The 23,180-nt window shown below is 46.3% G+C and overlaps 3 protein-coding genes and 7 pseudogenes across 3 annotated transcripts; all 10 read left to right on the top strand.

Annotated features, from left to right (window-relative positions):
- Positions 1 to 10: 10 nt before the first annotated feature.
- Positions 11 to 2,496, top strand: LOC120719323 (annotated as a pseudogene).
- Positions 2,497 to 2,616: 120 nt separating this feature from the next.
- LOC120719331 (NADH-ubiquinone oxidoreductase chain 5-like) lies at positions 2,617 to 6,279 on the top strand. The gene is given in 2 exon segments (XM_040008456.1): positions 2,617 to 3,916; positions 3,919 to 6,279. Coding segments are annotated over 2 exon segments (741 nt in total). The 5' UTR covers positions 2,617 to 3,315; the 3' UTR covers positions 4,059 to 6,279.
- LOC120719328 lies at positions 4,801 to 6,279 on the top strand (annotated as a pseudogene).
- Positions 6,280 to 8,400: 2,121 nt separating this feature from the next.
- LOC120719338 (NADH-ubiquinone oxidoreductase chain 1-like) lies at positions 8,401 to 14,480 on the top strand. The gene is given in 1 exon segment (XM_040008462.1): positions 8,401 to 14,480. A coding segment is annotated over 1 exon segment (537 nt). The 5' UTR covers positions 8,401 to 10,188; the 3' UTR covers positions 10,726 to 14,480.
- LOC120719354 lies at positions 11,051 to 14,480 on the top strand (annotated as a pseudogene).
- Positions 14,481 to 14,535: 55 nt separating this feature from the next.
- LOC120719336 lies at positions 14,536 to 15,247 on the top strand (annotated as a pseudogene).
- Positions 15,248 to 15,471: 224 nt separating this feature from the next.
- Positions 15,472 to 16,948, top strand: LOC120719334 (annotated as a pseudogene).
- A 779-nt stretch (positions 16,949 to 17,727) lies between these two features.
- On the top strand, positions 17,728 to 19,108 carry LOC120719325 (annotated as a pseudogene).
- A 120-nt stretch (positions 19,109 to 19,228) lies between these two features.
- LOC120719330 (NADH-ubiquinone oxidoreductase chain 5-like) lies at positions 19,229 to 22,890 on the top strand. Its single transcript, XM_040008455.1, is given in 2 exon segments — positions 19,229 to 20,528; positions 20,531 to 22,890. Coding segments are annotated over 2 exon segments (741 nt in total). The 5' UTR covers positions 19,229 to 19,927; the 3' UTR covers positions 20,671 to 22,890.
- Positions 20,704 to 22,890, top strand: LOC120719327 (annotated as a pseudogene).
- Positions 22,891 to 23,180: the final 290 nt, after the last annotated feature.

Below are 23,180 nucleotides of genomic sequence, written 5' to 3' on the forward strand. Positions count from 1 at the left end.
TAGAAGGGCATCGAAAAGAAGCAATCCAGTCCCTCACCTTAACCATTCTTCTAGGCTTCTACTTTACCTTTCTTCAAGCAATAGAATACGAGAGGCCCCCTTCACTATTGCAGACGGAGTTTACGGCTCCACCTTCTTCGTGGCAACCGGCTTCCACGGACTTCACGTAATCATTGGCTCTACCTTCCTGGCCATCTGCCTTCTACGACAAAGCCTATATCATTTTACCTCTGAACACCACTTCGGTTTTGAAGCAGCCGCCTGATACTGACACTTTGTAGACGTTGTCTGACTATTCCTCTACATCTCAATTTACTGATGAGGCTCATATCTTTCTAGTATTAAAGCTAGTACCTGTGACTTCCAATCACCTAGTCTTGGTTAAAGCCCAAGGAAAGATAATGAACTTAATCACAACCATACTCATTATTTCTATTACCCTTTCCACTATCCTCGCTATTGTTTCTTTTTGACTTCCCCAAATAACACCTGACCATGAAAAACTTTCACCCTATGAATGTGGCTTTGATCCCCTGGGCTCCGCTCGTCTGCCCTTCTCCCTTCGCTTCTTCCTCGTTGCAATCCTTTTCCTCTTATTCGATTTGGAAATTGCACTGCTCCTTCCCCTTCCCTGAGGTGATCAACTTTCTTCCCCTCTCATAACATTCACTTGAGCCTTCGCTGTTCTTGTATTATTAACCCTCGGCCTAATTTATGAATGAATTCAAGGCGGCCTAGAATGGGCTGAATAGGCTGTTAGTTTAAGAAAAACCCTTGATTTCGGCTCAAAAGCTTATGGTTAAAGTCCATAGCCGCCTAATGACCCCTACACATTTCGCCTTTTCCTCTACCTTTCTTCTAGGCCTAGCAGGCCTGGCATTCCACCGAACCCACCTTCTTTCCGCCCTCCTATGTTTAGAAGGCATAATACTCTCACTCTTTATTGCCCTCTCCATATGAACCCTTCAACTTAACTCCGCCAACTTTTCAGCCTCCCCCATACTTCTCCTGGCTTTCTCAGCCTGTGAAGCAAGCGCCGGCCTCGCACTGCTCGTTGCCACTGCCCGCACCCACGGGACAGACCGACTCCAAAACCTAAATCTTCTACAATGCTAAAAATTCTCCTCCCTACTATTATGCTTATTCCCACTATTTGAGCCATTCCAGCCAAACACCTCTGATCCACCGCCCTTTCTTACAGTTTAATCATTTCCTTAACTAGCCTAGCCTGACTAAAATCATCCGCAGAATCAGGCTGATCTTTCCTCAACCCTTACATAGCAACGGACCCCCTCTCCACCCCCCTTCTCGCACTAACCTGTTGACTTCTCCCCCTGATAATCCTTGCAAGCCAAAACCACACAGCGTCCGAGCCTTCCTCCCGCCAACGAACCTACATTACCCTCCTTACATCCTTACAAATCTTCCTCATTATAGCCTTCGGCGCAACCGAAGTCATTATATTTTATATTATATTTGAGGCTACCCTTATTCCGACCCTTGTAATTATTACTCGTTGAGGTAATCAAACAGAACGACTAAACGCGGGCACTTATTTCCTATTTTATACACTAGCAGGCTCGCTCCCTTTGCTTGTCGCCCTCCTACTGCTCCAAAACAGCACTGGCACTCTATCCCTTCTAACACTACAATACGCCCCCTCCCTACAACTCTCTTCTTTCGCCGACAAACTATGATGAGCCGGTTGCTTACTCGCCTTCCTAGTAAAAATACCCCTCTATGGGGTCCATCTCTGGCTACCTAAAGCACACGTTGAAGCCCCAATCGCCGGCTCCATGGTTCTAGCCGCAGTCTTACTAAAACTAGGGGGCTACGGAATAATACGAATAATAATTATACTGGAACCCCTCACCAAAGAACTCAGCTACCCCTTCATTATCTTCGCCCTCTGAGGGGTGATTATAACAGGTTCAATCTCTGCCTCCGCCAAACAGACTTAAAGTCCCTAATTGCCTACTCCTCAGTAAGCCATATGGGGCTCCGTAGCAGCAGGTCTTCTAATCCAAACCCCCTGAGGTTTCACAGGTGCTCTCATTCTAATAATCGCACACGGTCTGAACTTCCTCCGCCCTTTTTTGCCTTGCTAACCAAAATTACGAACGAACCCACAGCCGAACCATAGTACTAGCCGAGGACTCCAAATTGGTTTTACCTCTAACAACCGCATGATGGTTCATCGCCACCTGCAAACCTTGCCCCTCCCTCCTCTTCCAAATCTAATAGTGAGAACTCATAATCATTACCTCCTTTTATTCCACTGATCCTGATGAACAATTGCACTCACAGGGGCTGGGACCCTAAGTACTGCAGGCTACTCCCTGTACATATTTCTTATAACACAACGGGGGCCCCTGCCAGCACATATTATTTCCCTCGACCCAACACACTTCCGAGAACACCTCCTCCTAGCCCTTCATCTCCTCCCCCTAATTCTTCTAATCTCTAAGCCCGAATTAATTTGAGGGTGGACCGCCTGTAGATATAGTTTAACAAAAACATTAGATTGTGATTCTAAAGATAGAGGTCAAAATCCCCTTATCCACCGAGAGAGGTTGACAACAACAAAGACTGCTAATTTTTGCCTCTTAGGTTAAACTCCTGAGCTCACTCGCCCCGCTTCTAAAGGATAACAGCTCATCCGTTGGTCTTAGGAACCAAAAACTCTTGGTGCAAATCCAAGTAGCAGCTATGCACCTCACCTCCACCATAATAACCACCAGTCTAATTCTTATTTTCTTATTACTTACATCCCCCATCCTTACCTCCTTCTCCCCCACCCCCCTCCCTCCCAACTGAGCACTAACCCAAGTTAAAACAGCAGTAAAATGAGCCTTCTTTACTAGCATCCTCCCTCTCTGCCTCTTCCTTAACGAAGGCGCAGAGACAATTATTACCAGCTGAACTTGAATAAACACCCACACCTTTGATATTAATATTAGTCTCAAATTTGATATCTACTCAATTATCTTCACCCCCGTTGCCCTTTATGTCACCTGGTCAATCCTAGAGTTTGCCTCCTGATATATACACGCCGACCCGAACATAAACCGGTTTTTTAAATATCTACTGATCTTCCTTATTGCCATGATTATCCTTGTTACCGCAAACAATATATTTCAGCTGTTCATCGGCTGAGAGGGTGTCGGAATTATATCTTTTCTTCTCATCGGCTGATGATATGGCCGTGCAGACGCAAACACCGCTGCCCTTCAGGCAGTAGTCTACAACCGAGTAGGAGACATTGGACTAATTTTTGCTATAGCCTGAATTGCAACCTCCCTTAACTCCTGAGAAATGCAACAAATATTTACTTTATCCAAAGACTTTGACCTGACTTACCCCCTCATTGGCCTCATCATTGCTGCCACTGGTAAGTCCGCTCAATTCGGCCTCCACCCCTGGCTTCCTTCTGCCATAGAAGGTCCTACACCGGTCTCTGCCCTACTGCATTCAAGCACCATGGTCGTAGCAGGCATCTTCCTCCTCATCCGCATAAGCCCAATACTAGAAAACAACCAAACTGCCCTAACCATTTGCCTTTGCTTAGGGGCCCTCACAACCCTCTTTACCGCAACCTGCGCCCTCACCCAAAATGATATCAAAAAAATCGTTGCTTTCTCAACCTCCAGTCAACTGGGACTAATAATAGTGACAATTGGGCTTAACCAACCTCAACTTGCCTTCCTTCACATCTGCACCCACGCATTCTTTAAAGCCATACTCTTCCTCTGCTCAGGGTCTATTATCCATAGCCTAAACGACGAACAAGACATCCGGAAAATGGGAGGAATACATCACCTGACCCCTTTCACATCTTCCTGCTTGACCATCGGAAGCCTAGCTCTTACAGGAACCCCCTTCTTAGCAGGCTTCTTTTCAAAAGATGCTATTATTGAAGCCTTAAACACATCTTACCTAAACGCCTGAGCCCTCTTCCTCACCCTCCTAGCCACTTCCTTCACCGCTGTCTACAGCCTTCGAGTGATTTTTTTCGTCTCAATAGGCCACCCCCGCTTCAACCCCCTTTCCCCAATTAACGAAAATAATTCAACAGTTATTAACCCCATCAAACGCCTAGCCTGAGGAAGTGTTATCGCCGGTCTCCTAATTACCTCCAATATTACCCCCCTAAAAACACCAGTTATATCCATGCCTTTCCTTCTCAAAGCTGCCGCCCTAACAGTGACCATTATTGGCCTTCTCACCGCACTAGAGCTCGCCTCACTAACCAACAAACAATACAAGCCAACACCAAACCTTTCTCCCCACCATTTTTCTAATATATTAGGTTTCTTCCCAATAGTCGTTCATCGCCTCGTCCCTAAACTAAACCTGGTCTTAGGGCAAACCATCGCCTCCCAAACAGTCGACCAAACCTGACTAGAAAAAATTGGCCCAAAAACAACTGCTACCCTGAACCTCCCTCTAATTACAACAACTAATAACATTCAACAGGGCATGATCAAAACCTATCTTTCCCTCTTTTTCTTCACCTTCGGTTTAGCTCTTCTACTGCTACTTTATTAAACAGCTCGAAGGGCCCCTCGACTTAAACCCCGCGTCAACTCCAACACCACAAACAACGTTAACAACAACACTCAGGCCCCTATCACCAAAACACCCCCACCCATTGAGTACATCAAGGCTACCCCTCCAACATCCCCCCGAAAAACCGAAAACTCAACAAACTCATCAGCAGACACCCAAGCCCCCTCGTATCACCCCCCTCAAAAAAAACACCGCTGCCACACCCACCCCTAATACATACGCCACTATTACCCCCAAAACAGGCCAACTCCCTCAACCCTCAGGATAAGGCTCAGCAGCCAATGCTGCCGAATATGCAAATACTACTAGTATCCCCCCCAAGTAAATCAAAAATAAAATTAAAGATAAAAAAGACCCCCCATGCCCCACCAACACCCCACACCCCATTCCTGCTACCGCAACCAGCCCTAGCGCCGCAAAATACGGCGAAGGATTAGATGCAACCGCCGCAAGACCTAACACCAACCCTAATAAGAATATAAACATAATATAAACCATAGTTTCTGCCAGGACTTTAACCAGGACTAATGACTTGAAAAACCACCGTTGTTATTCAACTACAAAAACAAATGGCCAACCTCCGAAAAACCCACCCCCTCCTAAAAATCGCAAACGACGCACTAGTTGATCTCCCAGCTCCTTCAAACATCTCTGTTTGATGAAACTTTGGCTCCCTGCTAGGACTCTGTCTAGCTGCCCAAATCCTGACAGGCCTTTTCCTAGCCATACACTACACCTCCGATATCGCCACCGCCTTTTCCTCCGTTGCCCACATCTGTCGTGATGTTAATTACGGCTGACTCATCCGAAATATGCACGCTAACGGCGCATCCTTTTTCTTCATTTGTATTTATCTCCACATCGGCCGAGGCCTATACTACGGCTCATACCTCTATAAAGAAACCTGAAACATTGGAGTAATTCTCCTCCTTTTAACCATGATAACGGCTTTTGTAGGTTACGTCCTCCCATGAGGCCAAATATCGTTCTGAGGCGCCACTGTCATTACAAACCTTCTCTCCGCAGTCCCTTATATTGGCAATTCTTTAGTCCAATGAATCTGAGGAGGCTTTTCCGTAGACAACGCCACCCTAACCCGCTTCTTCGCCTTCCACTTCCTCCTTCCCTTCATTATTGCAGCCGCAACAATAGTTCACCTTATTTTTCTCCACGAAACCGGATCCAACAACCCCACAGGCCTAAACTCAGACGCCGACAAAATCTCTTTCCACCCTTACTTCTCTTACAAAGACTTATTAGGCTTCGCAATTCTTTTAATTACCCTCATTTCTCTCGCCCTCTTCTCCCCCAACCTGCTTGGTGACCCCGACAACTTTACCCCTGCAAACCCCCTAGTTACCCCGCCTCATATTAAACCCGAATGGTACTTCCTATTTGCCTACGCCATCCTCCGCTCAATTCCTAATAAACTTGGCGGGGTTCTCGCCCTCTTGTTCTCAATCCTTGTCTTGATAGTTGTTCCTATTCTTCACACCTCAAAACAACGGGGCTTAACCTTCCGTCCCATTACGCAATTCCTCTTCTGACTTTTAGTTGCAGATGTCGCCATTCTCACCTGGATTGGAGGCATGCCCGTTGAACACCCGTTCGTTATTATTGGACAGATTGCGTCTTTCCTTTACTTCTTCCTCTTTCTCGTCCTCGCCCCTCTCAGCGGCTGACTAGAAAACAAAATCCTTGAATGATACTGCACTAGTAGCTCAGCGCCAGAGCGCCGGTCTTGTAAACCGGACGTCGAAGGTTAAAGTCCTTCCTACTGCTTCAAACAAAGGGGATTTTAACCCCTACCCCTAACTCCCAAAGCTAGGATCCTAATTTAGACTATTGTTTGCCGGGCTCTGCCTTCTGTTGTTTGCCGGGCTCTGCCTTTGATGTAAACGCAATGCATATATGTATTAACACCATTATTTTATATCAAACATATCCTATATATAAATACATATTATTTACAAAGACATAGATTAATTTACCACATATTTGTCAACAACATTTCAACTAAGAAGTACATAAACCACAACTGAATATTTTCCAATAATTATTTATAAATTGCGGAACGATAGTTTAAGACCGATCACACCTCTCACATAGTTAAGATATACCAAGTACCCACCATCCTATTCATTTCCCATATTTAATGTAGTAAGAGCCCACCATCAGTTGATTCCTTAATGCCAACGGTTCTTGAAGGTCAAGGACAATTATTCGTGGGGGTTTCACTTAGTGAACTATTCCTGGCATCTGGTTCCTATTTCAGGTTCAATAATTGTTATAATCCCTCATACTTTCATCGACGCTTGCATAAGTTAATGGTGGTAATACATACTCCTCGTTACCCACCATGCCGGGCGTTCTTTCCAGCGTGTGGGGGGTTCTCTTTTTTTTTTTCCTTTCATTTGACATCTCAGAGTGCATACAGATATGACAGACAAGGGTGTACATTTTCCTTGCCTAAAGGAAATAGTATGAATGGTGATAAGATATTGATAGAAGAATTGCATAACTGATATCATGAGCATAAAGTTTAATCAGATATTAAATTTTCCCCAAACTTCCCTATTATCACCCCCGGTTTCTGCGCGTTAAACCCCCCCTACCCCCCTAAACTCCTAAGATCTCTAAGACTCCTGTAAACCCCCCGGAAACAGGAAAAGCTCTAGAAGTGTTTTTCGCACTCGTTATGTACAGACATGTTTGTTATTCATATATTAGTTGATGTGTATATTATACTATTGCAATATTGCACATGCTAGCGTAGCTTAACTAAAGCATAACACTGAAGATGTTAAGACGGGCCCTAGAAAGGTCCCGTAGGCACAAAGGCTTGGTCCTGACTTTACTATCAGCTTTGGCTAAACTTACACATGCAAGTCTCCGCCCCCCTGTGAGAATGCCCACAGTTTTCTGCCCGGAAACAAGGAGCTGGTATCAGGCACACTTCCCACAGCCCATGACACCTTGCTTAGCCACACCCTCAAGGGAACTCAGCAGTGATAGACATTAAGCCATGAGTGAAAACTTGACTTAGTTAAAGCCAAGAGGGCCGGTAAAACTCGTGCCAGCCACCGCGGTTATACGAGAGGCTCAAGTTGATAGACATCGGCGTAAAGAGTGGTTAGGAAGTTTTTAAACTAAAGCCGAACGCCCTCAGAACTGTTATACGTATCCGAGAGCAAGAAGCCCCACTACGAAAGTGGCTTTATACCCCCGACCCCACGAAAGCTGCGAAACAAACTGGGATTAGATACCCCACTATGCCCAGCCCTAAACCTTGATAGTCCCCTACACCCACTATCCGCCCGGGTACTACGAGCACTAGCTTAAAACCCAAAGGACTTGGCGGTGCTTTAGATCCACCTAGAGGAGCCTGTTCTAGAACCGATAACCCCCGTTAAACCTCACCCTCTCTTGTTCTTTCCGTCTATATACCGCCGTCGTCAGCTTACCCTATGAAGGTACCACAGTAAGCAAAACTAGCACAACTCAAAACGCCAGGTCGAGGTGTAGCATATGAGAGGGGAAGAAATGGGCTACATTCCCTCCCACAGGGAATACGAACAATGTAATGAAACATGCATTAGAAGGAGGATTTAGCAGTAAGCAGAAAATAGAGCGTTCCGCTGAAATCGGCCCTGAAGCGCGCACACACCGCCCGTCACTCTCCCCAAGCCAACAACATCCTATAAATAATATATTTTACCGGTAAAGGGGAGACAAGTCGTAACATGGTAAGTGTACCGGAAGGTGTACTTGGAAAAACCAGAGTGTAGCTAAGCCAGAAAAGCATCTCCCTTACACTGAGAAGTCGCCCGTGCAAATCGAGCCACCCTGACGCCCAACAGCTAGCCCACCCATCAACCCCAAAATCAACCCTACGTATACCCCCAAACACACCATTCTCTCTACAACAAACCATTTTCCCACCTAAGTACGGGCGACGAAAAAGGACCCAGGAGCAACAGAGAAAGTACCGCAAGGGAAAGCTGAAAGAGTAATGAAATAACCCAGTAAAGCACTAAAAAGCAGAGATTGCCCCTTGTACCTTTTGCATCATGATTTAGCCAGAAAACCTCAAGCAAAAAGCATTATAGTTTGATACCCCGAAACTAAGCGAGCTACTCCAAGGCAGTCTAATTTATAGGACCACCCCGTCTCTGTGGCAAAAGAGTGGGAAGAACTTCGAGTAGAGGTGACAGACCTACCGAGCCTAGTTATAGCTGGTTGCCTGAAAACTGAATAAAAGTTCAGCCCTTTAAATTCTCCATTCCCCTTGGCCTAAGGCCTTCACACCGAACAAAAGAAGTTAAAGGAGTTAGTCAAAGGGGGTACAGCCCCTTTGAAACAAGATACAACTTTCCAAGGAGGGTAAAAATCACAACAAACTTAAAGGCTCAATGTCCTAGTGGGCCTAAAAGCAGCCACCTAGCCAGAAAGCGTTAAAGCTCGAGCATTACCTAACCAGCCTTCTAATAAAGACAACACAATTTCACCCCCCTTAAGCCTACCAGGCCGTTCCATAAAACTATGGAAGCGTTTATGCTAATATGAGTAATAAGAGTACCCTTCTCTCCCCGCACAAGTGTAACTCGGAACGAAACCTTCACCGACCATTAACGACCCCAAAACAAAGAGGGCCCTAGGCAAAAAACAAACAACTAGAAAACCCCCTAGCTCTCCACCGTTAACCCCACACTGGTGTGCAAATCGGGAAAGACTAAAAGAAAAAGAAGGAACTCGGCAAACACAAGCCTCGCCTGTTTACCAAAAACATCGCCTCTTGAACCCCTAAATATAAGAGGTCCCGCCTGCCCTGTGACTATAAGTTTAACGGCCGCGGTATTTTGACCGTGCAAAGGTAGCGCAATCACTTGTCTTTTAAATGAAGACCTGTATGAATGGCATAACGAGGGCTTAACTGTCTCCTTTTTCCAGTCAATGAAATTGATTCCCCCGTGCAGAAGCGGGGATACCAACATAAGACGAGAAGACCCTATGGAGCTTTAGACGCCAGAACAGACCATGTTAAACACCCCTCAAATAAAGGACAAAACTCATTGGGCCCCTGTTCTAATGTCTTTGGTTGGGGCGACCGCGGGGAAACAAAAAACCCCCATGTGGACCGGGAGCACACTGCCCCCACAACCTAGAACCACAACTCCAAGTAACAGAACTTCTGACCAATAAGATCCGGCACATAGCCGATCAACGAACCGAGTTACCCTAGGGATAACAGCGCAATCCTCTTTTAGAGCCCATATCGACAAGAGGGTTTACGACCTCGATGTTGGATCAGGACATCCTAATGGTGCAGCCGCTATTAAGGGTTCGTTTGTTCAACGATTAAAGTCCTACGTGATCTGAGTTCAGACCGGAGTAATCCAGGTCAGTTTCTATCTATGTCACGATCTTTTCTAGTACGAAAGGACCGAAAAGAAGAGGCCTCTGTTCCCAACATGCCTCCCCCTCATCTATTGAAGTCAACTAAAATAGATAAAAGGGCGTATCCCCTAGCCCTAGAAAAGGGCTTGTTAAAGTGGCAGAGCCCGGACATTGCAAAAGACCTAAGCCCTTTCCACGGAGGTTCAAGTCCTCCCTTTAACTATGCTCTCAACACTAGTTTCATCCATCCTCAACCCCTTAATCCTTATCGTATTTGTCCTTCTAGCCGTTGCACTCCTCACGCTCGTCGAACGAAAAGTCCTCGGCTACATACAATTACGGAAAGGCCCAAACATTGTAGGCCCCTACGGCCTCCTCCAACCAATTGCAGACGGACTTAAACTCTTTATAAAAGAACCCGTTCGACCTTCCACCTCCTCCCCCATACTCTTTCTCTTTACCCCCATACTAGCCCTTACCCTGGCCCTCACCCTTTGAACTCCAATACCCCTCCCCTTCCCAATAGCAGACCTCAACCTCGGTATTCTCTTTATCCTTGCCCTCTCCAGTCTAGCAGTTTATTCTATTCTAGGCTCAGGATGAGCCTCCAATTCAAAATACGCCTTAATCGGGGCCCTTCGAGCCGTGGCACAAACTATTTCCTATGAAGTTAGCCTAGGACTAATCCTTCTTAATGCTATTATTTTTACCGGGGGCTTCACCCTACAAACATTTAGCGTCGCCCAAGAAAGTGTCTGACTAATCCTCCCTGCCTGGCCTTTAGCCGCTATATGATACATTTCCACACTTGCAGAAACAAACCGAGCCCCTTTTGACCTCACAGAAGGTGAGTCCGAACTCGTCTCCGGCTTTAACGTAGAGTACGCAGGAGGGCCTTTCGCCCTTTTTTTCCTCGCTGAATATGCCAACATTCTCCTAATAAATACTCTTTCTGCTACTCTATTCCTAGGCGCCTCTGTCTTTCACACCGCCCCCGAAATTACAACAACAAACCTTATAATTAAAGCAACTCTTCTCTCCGTCCTCTTCCTATGAGTTCGTGCCTCCTACCCACGCTTTCGTTATGACCAACTCATGCACCTAATTTGAAAAAACTTCCTACCACTAACCCTTGCCCTGGTAGTCTGACACCTCTCCCTCCCAATTGCACTAACAGGCCTACCCCCACAACTATAACCCGGAGCTGTGCCTGAAGTAAAGGGCCACTTTGATAGAGTGAACCATGAGGGTTAAAGTCCCTCCAACTCCTTAGAAAGAAGGGACTTGAACCCTGCCTGAAGAGATCAAAACTCTTAGTGCTTCCACTACACCACTTCCTAGTAAAGTCAGCTAAATAAGCTTTTGGGCCCATACCCCAAACATGTTGGTTAAACTCTTTCCTTTACTAATGAACCCTTACATCTTAGCCATTCTTCTTTTTGGCTTAGGCCTTGGCACAACAATTACATTTGCTAGCTCCCACTGACTTCTCGCCTGAATAGGCCTTGAAATAAACACACTAGCCATTATCCCCCTAATAGCCCAACATCACCACCCACGCGCAGTCGAAGCTACAACCAAATATTTTTTGACGCAAGCTGCTGCTGCAGCTACCCTTCTATTTGCAAGTGTAACTAACTCCTGACTAACAGGCCAATGAGAAATTCAACAAATTACGCACCCCCTCCCAAGTGCCATAATTACCCTTGCTCTTGCTCTCAAAATTGGCCTAGCCCCTCTTCATGCTTGGCTCCCCGAAGTTCTGCAAGGCCTGGACCTCACCACAGGCTTAATTCTTTCAACCTGACAAAAACTTGCCCCCTTCGCCCTAATTCTTCAACTTCAACCTTCAAACTCAACACTCCTTATTATTTTAGGTCTTACATCTACACTTATTGGGGGCTGAGGCGGGTTAAACCAAACACAGCTCCGCAAAATTCTTGCATATTCATCAATCGCCCACTTAGGCTGAATAATCCTGATTTTACAATTCTCCCCCTCCATCACCCTCCTTACCCTTCTAACCTATCTCATTATAACATTCTCAACATTCCTTGTATTTAAACTCAACAAATCTACAAATATCAACACCCTTGCCACATCCTGAGCAAAAGCCCCCGCCCTGACAGCCCTCACACCTCTCATTCTACTCTCCCTAGGGGGCCTCCCCCCTCTTACAGGTTTCATACCAAAATGACTAATTCTTCAAGAATTAACCAAACAAGGGCTTGCTCCCACCGCAACCTTAGCTGCCCTTTCAGCCCTACTTAGCCTGTATTTTTACCTACGCCTCTCTTACGCAATGACCCTTACTATTTCCCCTAACAACCTCACAGGTTCAACCCCCTGACGCTTACCTTCCACCCAACTAACCTACCCCCTCGCCACTTCCACTGCAATAACAATTTGTCTCCTGCCTCTCACCCCTGCCATCTCCGCTTTATTAACCTCCTAAGGGGCTTAGGATAGCACCCAGACCAAGGACCTTCAAAGTCCTAAGCGGGAGTGAAAATCTCCCAGCCCCTGCTAAAACTTGCAGGACACTAACCCACATCTTCTGTATGCAAAACAGACACTTTAATTAAGCTAAAGCCTTACTAGACAGGAAGGCCTCGATCCTACAAACTCTTAGTTAACAGCTAAGCGCTTAAACCAACAAGCATCTGTCTAACCTTTCCCCCGCCCGCCTCTAAAAGGGCGGGGGAAAGCCCCGGCAGGGTCTAACCTGCTACTTCGGATTTGCAATCTGACATGTAGAACACCTCGAGGCTTGATAAGAAGAGGATTTGAGCCTCTGTGCGTGGGGCTACAATCCACCGCTTGTCACTCAGCCATCTTACCTGTGGCAATCACACGTTGATTCTTCTCAACTAATCACAAAGACATCGGCACCCTCTATCTAGTATTTGGTGCTTGAGCCGGAATAGTAGGAACCGCACTTAGCCTCCTAATTCGGGCAGAACTAAGCCAACCCGGCGCTCTCCTCGGAGACGACCAGATTTATAATGTAATTGTTACAGCACATGCTTTTGTAATAATTTTCTTTATAGTAATGCCAATTATGATTGGAGGCTTTGGTAACTGACTAGTGCCTCTTATGATTGGTGCGCCCGACATAGCCTTCCCTCGAATAAATAATATAAGCTTCTGACTCCTTCCCCCCTCATTCCTCCTCCTCCTCGCCTCTTCCGGGGTCGAAGCAGGGGCCGGCACAGGATGGACTGTTTACCCCCCACTCTCAGGCAATCTCGCCCACGCGGGGCCTTCTGTCGATTTAACCATCTTCTCCCTTCATTTAGCCGGGGTGTCATCTATTCTTGGCGCAATTAATTTTATTACAACAATTATTAACATGAAACCCCCTGCCATCTCTCAGTACCAAACACCTCTATTTGTGTGGTCCGTCCTAATTACCGCAGTATTGCTTTTATTGTCCCTGCCCGTACTTGCTGCCGGCATCACAATGCTTCTCACAGACCGAAACCTTAACACAACCTTCTTTGACCCTGCCGGAGGAGGAGACCCCATCCTCTACCAACATTTATTCTGATTCTTCGGTCACCCTGAAGTCTACATCCTAATCCTCCCTGGCTTTGGTATAATCTCACACATTGTTGCGTACTACGCGGGTAAAAAAGAACCCTTCGGGTACATGGGAATGGTCTGAGCCATAATGGCCATTGGCCTCCTAGGGTTTATTGTCTGAGCTCATCACATGTTTACTGTAGGAATGGACGTAGACACTCGAGCCTACTTTACTTCCGCCACAATGATTATTGCCATCCCAACCGGAGTAAAAGTCTTCAGCTGACTGGCCACTCTGCACGGCGGCTCAATTAAATGAGAAACTCCACTCTTATGGGCACTCGGCTTCATTTTCCTCTTTACAGTCGGGGGACTAACCGGGATTGTCCTAGCCAATTCTTCTCTAGATATTATGCTCCACGACACATATTACGTCGTTGCCCACTTCCACTATGTCCTCTCTATAGGAGCCGTATTTGCCATCGTTGCCGGCTTCGTACACTGATTCCCTTTGTTCTCAGGATACACGCTCCACGACACCTGAACCAAAATTCATTTTGGAGTAATGTTTGCTGGCGTTAATATAACTTTCTTCCCCCAACATTTCCTGGGGTTGGCAGGAATACCTCGCCGATACTCCGACTACCCCGACGCCTACACCCTTTGAAACACAGTATCTTCCATCGGCTCAATAATCTCCCTCATCGCAGTAATTATGTTTTTATTTATTATTTGAGAAGCATTCGCCGCTAAACGAGAAGTTTCATCAGTGGAACTCACAGCAACAAACGTAGAATGACTTCACGGCTGCCCTCCTCCTTATCACACCTTCGAAGAGCCTGCCTTCGTCCAAGTTCAACAAGCTTGATTAAACTACGAAAAACCTGCTTCCACCCCCTCAAACCTCCACTAACGAGAAAGGGAGGAATTGAACCCCCATAAACTAGTTTCAAGCCAGCCACATAACCACTCTGTCACTTTCTTCATAAGACACTAGTAAAACTGATTATTACATTGCCTTGTCAAGGCAAAATTGCGGGTTTGAGCCCCGCGTGTCTTACAACAATGGCCCATCCCTCTCAACTAGGTTTTCAAGATGCAGCTTCACCTGTAATAGAAGAACTTCTTCACTTCCACGACCATGCCTTAATAATTGTTTTTTTAATTAGCACATTCGTGCTTTATATTATTGTGGCTATAGTAACAACCAAGCTAACTAATAAATTTATCCTAGACTCACAAGAAATCGAAATCATTTGAACCCTGCTCCCAGCTATTATTCTAATTCTCATCGCCCTCCCCTCCCTACGCATTCTTTACCTTATAGATGAAATCAACGACCCCCATCTTACAATTAAAGCAATAGGCCACCAATGATACTGAAGTTACGAGTATACTGACTATGAAGACCTCGGCTTTGACTCATACATAATTCCCACACAAGACTTAGCCCCGGGCCAATTTCGCCTTCTAGAAGCAGACCATCGAATAGCGGTACCAGTTGAATCCCCCATTCGGGTCCTAATTTCTGCCGAAGATGTACTTCACTCCTGAGCCGTCCCAAGTCTAGGGGTAAAAATAGACGCCGTCCCAGGGCGCTTAAACCAAACAGCATTTATTGCATCCCGCCCCGGAATCTTTTATGGCCAATGCTCTGAAATTTGCGGCGCAAACCACAGCTTTATACCTATTGTGGTAGAAGCGGTCCCGCTAGAACACTTTGAAAACTGATCCTCCTTAATACTTGAAGACGCTTCGCTAAGAAGCTAAATAGGGAATAGCGTTAGCCTTTTAAGCTAAAGACTGGTGACTCCCGCCCACCCCTAGCGAAATGCCACAACTTAACCCCGCACCTTGATTTGCTATTCTAGTCTTCTCCTGATTAGTCTTCCTAACAGTCATTCCCCCAAAAGTTCTAGCACACACCTTCCCAAACGACCCAACGCTCCAAAGCACAGAGAAACCCAAAACAGAACCCTGAAGTTGACCATGATACTAAGCTTTTTTGACCAATTTATGAGCCCCACATACCTGGGAGTCCCCCTCATTGCCCTTGCCCTCAGCTTACCCTGAATCCTCTACCCCAAACCTACCCCACGTTGACTAAACAACCGCCTCGTCACACTCCAAGGATGGTTTATTAACCGCTTTACCCAACAAATTTTTCAGCCTCTGAGCTTAGGAGGCCATAAATGAGCAGCCCTTCTCGCCTCCCTTATACTTTTCCTCATTACCTTAAATATACTGGGCCTCCTGCCCTACACCTTTACCCCTACAACACAACTCTCCCTCAATATGGCCTTCGCCGTCCCCCTCTGACTTGCAACAGTTATTATTGGCATGCGAAACCAGCCTACCCATGCCCTAGGCCACCTCTTACCAGAAGGTACCCCCACCCTCCTAATTCCTGTTCTAATTATTATCGAGACAATTAGCCTATTTATTCGCCCCCTCGCACTTGGCGTACGATTGACCGCAAACCTTACAGCCGGTCACCTTTTAATTCAACTCATCGCTACCGCCGCCTTCGTCCTCACCCCCCTTATACCTACAGTGGCTATTCTGACCGCAGCCCTGCTGTTCCTCCTGACCCTTCTAGAAGTTGCAGTGGCCATAATTCAAGCCTATGTCTTTGTCCTTCTCTTAAGCCTCTACCTACAAGAAAACGTTTAATGGCCCATCAAGTACACGCATATCACATAGTTGACCCCAGCCCATGACCCCTAACAGGCGCAGTAGGCGCCCTTCTACTAACCTCCGGTTTAGCAATCTGAATGCACTTCAATAATATAACCTTATTAACCCTAGGTCTTATCCTTCTTCTCCTAACTATATATCAGTGGTGACGGGATATCGTCCGAGAAGGAACATTCCAAGGGCACCACACCCCTCCTGTCCAAAAAGGCCTTCGATACGGGATAATTCTCTTTATTACCTCAGAAGTTTTCTTCTTCCTAGGTTTCTTCTGAGCCTTCTATCACGCTAGCCTCGCCCCCACTCCAGAACTAGGGGGCTGCTGACCCCCCACAGGAATTACTCCCCTAGACCCCTTCGAAGTCCCCCTGCTCAACACAGCCGTCCTACTAGCCTCAGGGGTAACAGTCACCTGAGCACACCACAGCATCATAGAAGGGCATCGAAAAGAAGCAATCCAGTCCCTCACCTTAACCATTCTTCTAGGCTTCTACTTTACCTTTCTTCAAGCAATAGAATACTACGAGGCCCCCTTCACTATTGCAGACGGAGTTTACGGCTCCACCTTCTTCGTGGCAACCGGCTTCCACGGACTTCACGTAATCATTGGCTCTACCTTCCTGGCCATCTGCCTTCTACGACAAAGCCTATATCATTTTACCTCTGAACACCACTTCGGTTTTGAAGCAGCCGCCTGATACTGACACTTTGTAGACGTTGTCTGACTATTCCTCTACATCTCAATTTACTGATGAGGCTCATATCTTTCTAGTATTAAAGCTAGTACCTGTGACTTCCAATCACCTAGTCTTGGTTAAAGCCCAAGGAAAGATAATGAACTTAATCACAACCATACTCATTATTTCTATTACCCTTTCCACTATCCTCGCTATTGTTTCTTTTTGACTTCCCCAAATAACACCTGACCATGAAAAACTTTCACCCTATGAATGTGGCTTTGATCCCCTGGGCTCCGCTCGTCTGCCCTTCTCCCTTCGCTTCTTCCTCGTTGCAATCCTTTTCCTCTTATTCGATTTGGAAATTGCACTGCTCCTTCCCCTTCCCTGAGGTGATCAACTTTCTTCCCCTCTCATAACATTCACTTGAGCCTTCGCTGTTCTTGTATTATTAACCCTCGGCCTAATTTATGAATGAATTCAAGGCGGCCTAGAATGGGCTGAATAGGCTGTTAGTTTAAGAAAAACCCTTGATTTCGGCTCAAAAGCTTATGGTTAAAGTCCATAGCCGCCTAATGACCCCTACACATTTCGCCTTTTCCTCTACCTTTCTTCTAGGCCTAGCAGGCCTGGCATTCCACCGAACCCACCTTCTTTCCGCCCTCCTATGTTTAGAAGGCATAATACTCTCACTCTTTATTGCCCTCTCCATATGAACCCTTCAACTTAACTCCGCCAACTTTTCAGCCTCCCCCATACTTCTCCTGGCTTTCTCAGCCTGTGAAGCAAGCGCCGGCCTCGCACTGCTCGTTGCCACTGCCCGCACCCACGGGACAGACCGACTCCAAAACCTAAATCTTCTACAATGCTAAAAATTCTCCTCCCTACTATTATGCTTATTCCCACTATTTGAGCCATTCCAGCCAAACACCTCTGATCCACCGCCCTTTCTTACAGTTTAATCATTTCCTTAACTAGCCTAGCCTGACTAAAATCATCCGCAGAATCAGGCTGATCTTTCCTCAACCCTTACATAGCAACGGACCCCCTCTCCACCCCCCTTCTCGCACTAACCTGTTGACTTCTCCCCCTGATAATCCTTGCAAGCCAAAACCACACAGCGTCCGAGCCTTCCTCCCGCCAACGAACCTACATTACCCTCCTTACATCCTTACAAATCTTCCTCATTATAGCCTTCGGCGCAACCGAAGTCATTATATTTTATATTATATTTGAGGCTACCCTTATTCCGACCCTTGTAATTATTACTCGTTGAGGTAATCAAACAGAACGACTAAACGCGGGCACTTATTTCCTATTTTATACACTAGCAGGCTCGCTCCCTTTGCTTGTCGCCCTCCTACTGCTCCAAAACAGCACTGGCACTCTATCCCTTCTAACACTACAATACGCCCCCTCCCTACAACTCTCTTCTTTCGCCGACAAACTATGATGAGCCGGTTGCTTACTCGCCTTCCTAGTAAAAATACCCCTCTATGGGGTCCATCTCTGGCTACCTAAAGCACACGTTGAAGCCCCAATCGCCGGCTCCATGGTTCTAGCCGCAGTCTTACTAAAACTAGGGGGCTACGGAATAATACGAATAATAATTATACTGGAACCCCTCACCAAAGAACTCAGCTACCCCTTCATTATCTTCGCCCTCTGAGGGGTGATTATAACAGGTTCAATCTGCCTCCGCCAAACAGACTTAAAGTCCCTAATTGCCTACTCCTCAGTAAGCCATATGGGGCTCGTAGCAGCAGGTATTCTAATCCAAACCCCCTGAGGTTTCACAGGTGCTCTCATTCTAATAATCGCACACGGTCTGACTTCCTCCGCCCTTTTTTGCCTTGCTAACACAAATTACGAACGAACCCACAGCCGAACCATAGTACTAGCCCGAGGACTCCAAATGGTTTTACCTCTAACAACCGCATGATGGTTCATCGCCAGCCTTGCAAACCTTGCCCTCCCTCCTCTTCCAAATCTAATAGGAGAACTCATAATCATTACCTCCTTATTCCACTGATCCTGATGAACAATTGCACTCACAGGGGCTGGGACCCTAATTACTGCAGGCTACTCCCTGTACATATTTCTTATAACACAACGGGGGCCCCTGCCAGCACATATTATTTCCCTCGACCCAACACACTCCCGAGAACACCTCCTCCTAGCCCTTCATCTCCTCCCCCTAATTCTTCTAATCTCTAAGCCCGAATTAATTTGAGGGTGGACCGCCTGTAGATATAGTTTAACAAAAACATTAGATTGTGATTCTAAAGATAGAGGTCAAAATCCCCTTATCCACCGAGAGAGGTTGACAACAACAAAGACTGCTAATTTTTGCCTCTTAGGTTAAACTCCTGAGCTCACTCGCCCCGCTTCTAAAGGATAACAGCTCATCCGTTGGTCTTAGGAACCAAAAACTCTTGGTGCAAATCCAAGTAGCAGCTATGCACCTCACCTCCACCATAATAACCACCAGTCTAATTCTTATTTTCTTATTACTTACATCCCCCATCCTTACCTCCTTCTCCCCCACCCCCCTCCCTCCCAACTGAGCACTAACCCAAGTTAAAACAGCAGTAAAATGAGCCTTCTTTACTAGCATCCTCCCTCTCTGCCTCTTCCTTAACGAAGGCGCAGAGACAATTATTACCAGCTGAACTTGAATAAACACCCACACCTTTGATATTAATATTAGTCTCAAATTTGATATCTACTCAATTATCTTCACCCCCGTTGCCCTTTATGTCACCTGGTCAATCCTAGAGTTTGCCTCCTGATATATACACGCCGACCCGAACATAAACCGGTTTTTTAAATATCTACTGATCTTCCTTATTGCCATGATTATCCTTGTTACCGCAAACAATATATTTCAGCTGTTCATCGGCTGAGAGGGTGTCGGAATTATATCTTTTCTTCTCATCGGCTGATGATATGGCCGTGCAGACGCAAACACCGCTGCCCTTCAGGCAGTAGTCTACAACCGAGTAGGAGACATTGGACTAATTTTTGCTATAGCCTGAATTGCAACCTCCCTTAACTCCTGAGAAATGCAACAAATATTTACTTTATCCAAAGACTTTGACCTGACTTACCCCCTCATTGGCCTCATCATTGCTGCCACTGGTAAGTCCGCTCAATTCGGCCTCCACCCCTGGCTTCCTTCTGCCATAGAAGGTCCTACACCGGTCTCTGCCCTACTGCATTCAAGCACCATGGTCGTAGCAGGCATCTTCCTCCTCATCCGCATAAGCCCAATACTAGAAAACAACCAAACTGCCCTAACCATTTGCCTTTGCTTAGGGGCCCTCACAACCCTCTTTACCGCAACCTGCGCCCTCACCCAAAATGATATCAAAAAAATCGTTGCTTTCTCAACCTCCAGTCAACTGGGACTAATAATAGTGACAATTGGGCTTAACCAACCTCAACTTGCCTTCCTTCACATCTGCACCCACGCATTCTTTAAAGCCATACTCTTCCTCTGCTCAGGGTCTATTATCCATAGCCTAAACGACGAACAAGACATCCGGAAAATGGGAGGAATACATCACCTGACCCCTTTCACATCTTCCTGCTTGACCATCGGAAGCCTAGCTCTTACAGGAACCCCCTTCTTAGCAGGCTTCTTTTCAAAAGATGCTATTATTGAAGCCTTAAACACATCTTACCTAAACGCCTGAGCCCTCTTCCTCACCCTCCTAGCCACTTCCTTCACCGCTGTCTACAGCCTTCGAGTGATTTTTTTCGTCTCAATAGGCCACCCCCGCTTCAACCCCCTTTCCCCAATTAACGAAAATAATTCAACAGTTATTAACCCCATCAAACGCCTAGCCTGAGGAAGTGTTATCGCCGGTCTCCTAATTACCTCCAATATTACCCCCCTAAAAACACCAGTTATATCCATGCCTTTCCTTCTCAAAGCTGCCGCCCTAACAGTGACCATTATTGGCCTTCTCACCGCACTAGAGCTCGCCTCACTAACCAACAAACAATACAAGCCAACACCAAACCTTTCTCCCCACCATTTTTCTAATATATTAGGTTTCTTCCCAATAGTCGTTCATCGCCTCGTCCCTAAACTAAACCTGGTCTTAGGGCAAACCATCGCCTCCCAAACAGTCGACCAAACCTGACTAGAAAAAATTGGCCCAAAAACAACTGCTACCCTGAACCTCCCTCTAATTACAACAACTAATAACATTCAACAGGGCATGATCAAAACCTATCTTTCCCTCTTTTTCTTCACCTTCGGTTTAGCTCTTCTACTGCTACTTTATTAAACAGCTCGAAGGGCCCCTCGACTTAAACCCCGCGTCAACTCCAACACCACAAACAACGTTAACAACAACACTCAGGCCCCTATCACCAAAACACCCCCACCCATTGAGTACATCAAGGCTACCCCTCCAACATCCCCCCGAAAAACCGAAAACTCAACAAACTCATCAGCAGACACCCAAGCCCCCTCGTATCACCCCCCTCAAAAAAACACCGCTGCCACACCCACCCCTAATACATACGCCACTATTACCCCCAAAACAGGCCAACTCCCTCAACCCTCAGGATAAGGCTCAGCAGCCAATGCTGCCGAATATGCAAATACTACTAGTATCCCCCCCAAGTAAATCAAAAATAAAATTAAAGATAAAAAAGACCCCCCATGCCCCACCAACACCCCACACCCCATTCCTGCTACCGCAACCAGCCCTAGCGCCGCAAAATACGGCGAAGGATTAGATGCAACCGCCGCAAGACCTAACACCAACCCTAATAAGAATATAAACATAATATAAACCATAGTTTCTGCCAGGACTTTAACCAGGACTAATGACTTGAAAAACCACCGTTGTTATTCAACTACAAAAACAAATGGCCAACCTCCGAAAAACCCACCCCCTCCTAAAAATCGCAAACGACGCACTAGTTGATCTCCCAGCTCCTTCAAACATCTCTGTTTGATGAAACTTTGGCTCCCTGCTAGGACTCTGTCTAGCTGCCCAAATCCTGACAGGCCTTTTCCTAGCCATACACTACACCTCCGATATCGCCACCGCCTTTTCCTCCGTTGCCCACATCTGTCGTGATGTTAATTACGGCTGACTCATCCGAAATATGCACGCTAACGGCGCATCCTTTTTCTTCATTTGTATTTATCTCCACATCGGCCGAGGCCTATACTACGGCTCATACCTCTATAAAGAAACCTGAAACATTGGAGTAATTCTCCTCCTTTTAACCATGATAACGGCTTTTGTAGGTTACGTCCTCCCATGAGGCCAAATATCGTTCTGAGGCGCCACTGTCATTACAAACCTTCTCTCCGCAGTCCCTTATATTGGCAATTCTTTAGTCCAATGAATCTGAGGAGGCTTTTCCGTAGACAACGCCACCCTAACCCGCTTCTTCGCCTTCCACTTCCTCCTTCCCTTCATTATTGCAGCCGCAACAATAGTTCACCTTATTTTTCTCCACGAAACCGGATCCAACAACCCCACAGGCCTAAACTCAGACGCCGACAAAATCTCTTTCCACCCTTACTTCTCTTACAAAGACTTATTAGGCTTCGCAATTCTTTTAATTACCCTCATTTCTCTCGCCCTCTTCTCCCCCAACCTGCTTGGTGACCCCGACAACTTTACCCCTGCAAACCCCCTAGTTACCCCGCCTCATATTAAACCCGAATGGTACTTCCTATTTGCCTACGCCATCCTCCGCTCAATTCCTAATAAACTTGGCGGGGTTCTCGCCCTCTTGTTCTCAATCCTTGTCTTGATAGTTGTTCCTATTCTTCACACCTCAAAACAACGGGGCTTAACCTTCCGTCCCATTACGCAATTCCTCTTCTGACTTTTAGTTGCAGATGTCGCCATTCTCACCTGGATTGGAGGCATGCCCGTTGAACACCCGTTCGTTATTATTGGACAGATTGCGTCTTTCCTTTACTTCTTCCTCTTTCTCGTCCTCGCCCCTCTCAGCGGCTGACTAGAAAACAAAATCCTTGAATGATACTGCACTAGTAGCTCAGCGCCAGAGCGCCGGTCTTGTAAACCGGACGTCGAAGGTTAAAGTCCTTCCTACTGCTTCAAACAAAGGGGATTTTAACCCCTACCCCTAACTCCCAAAGCTAGGATCCTAATTTAGACTATTGTTTGCCGGGCTCTGCCTTCTGTTGTTTGCCGGGCTCTGCCTTTGATGTAAACGCAATGCATATATGTATTAACACCATTATTTTATATCAAACATATCCTATATATAAATACATATTATTTACAAAGACATAGATTAATTTACCACATATTT

Source organism: Simochromis diagramma, unplaced genomic scaffold, assembly GCF_900408965.1.
Source record: "Simochromis diagramma unplaced genomic scaffold, fSimDia1.1 OVJJ01000313.1, whole genome shotgun sequence".
NCBI lineage: Eukaryota > Metazoa > Chordata > Actinopteri > Cichliformes > Cichlidae > Simochromis > Simochromis diagramma.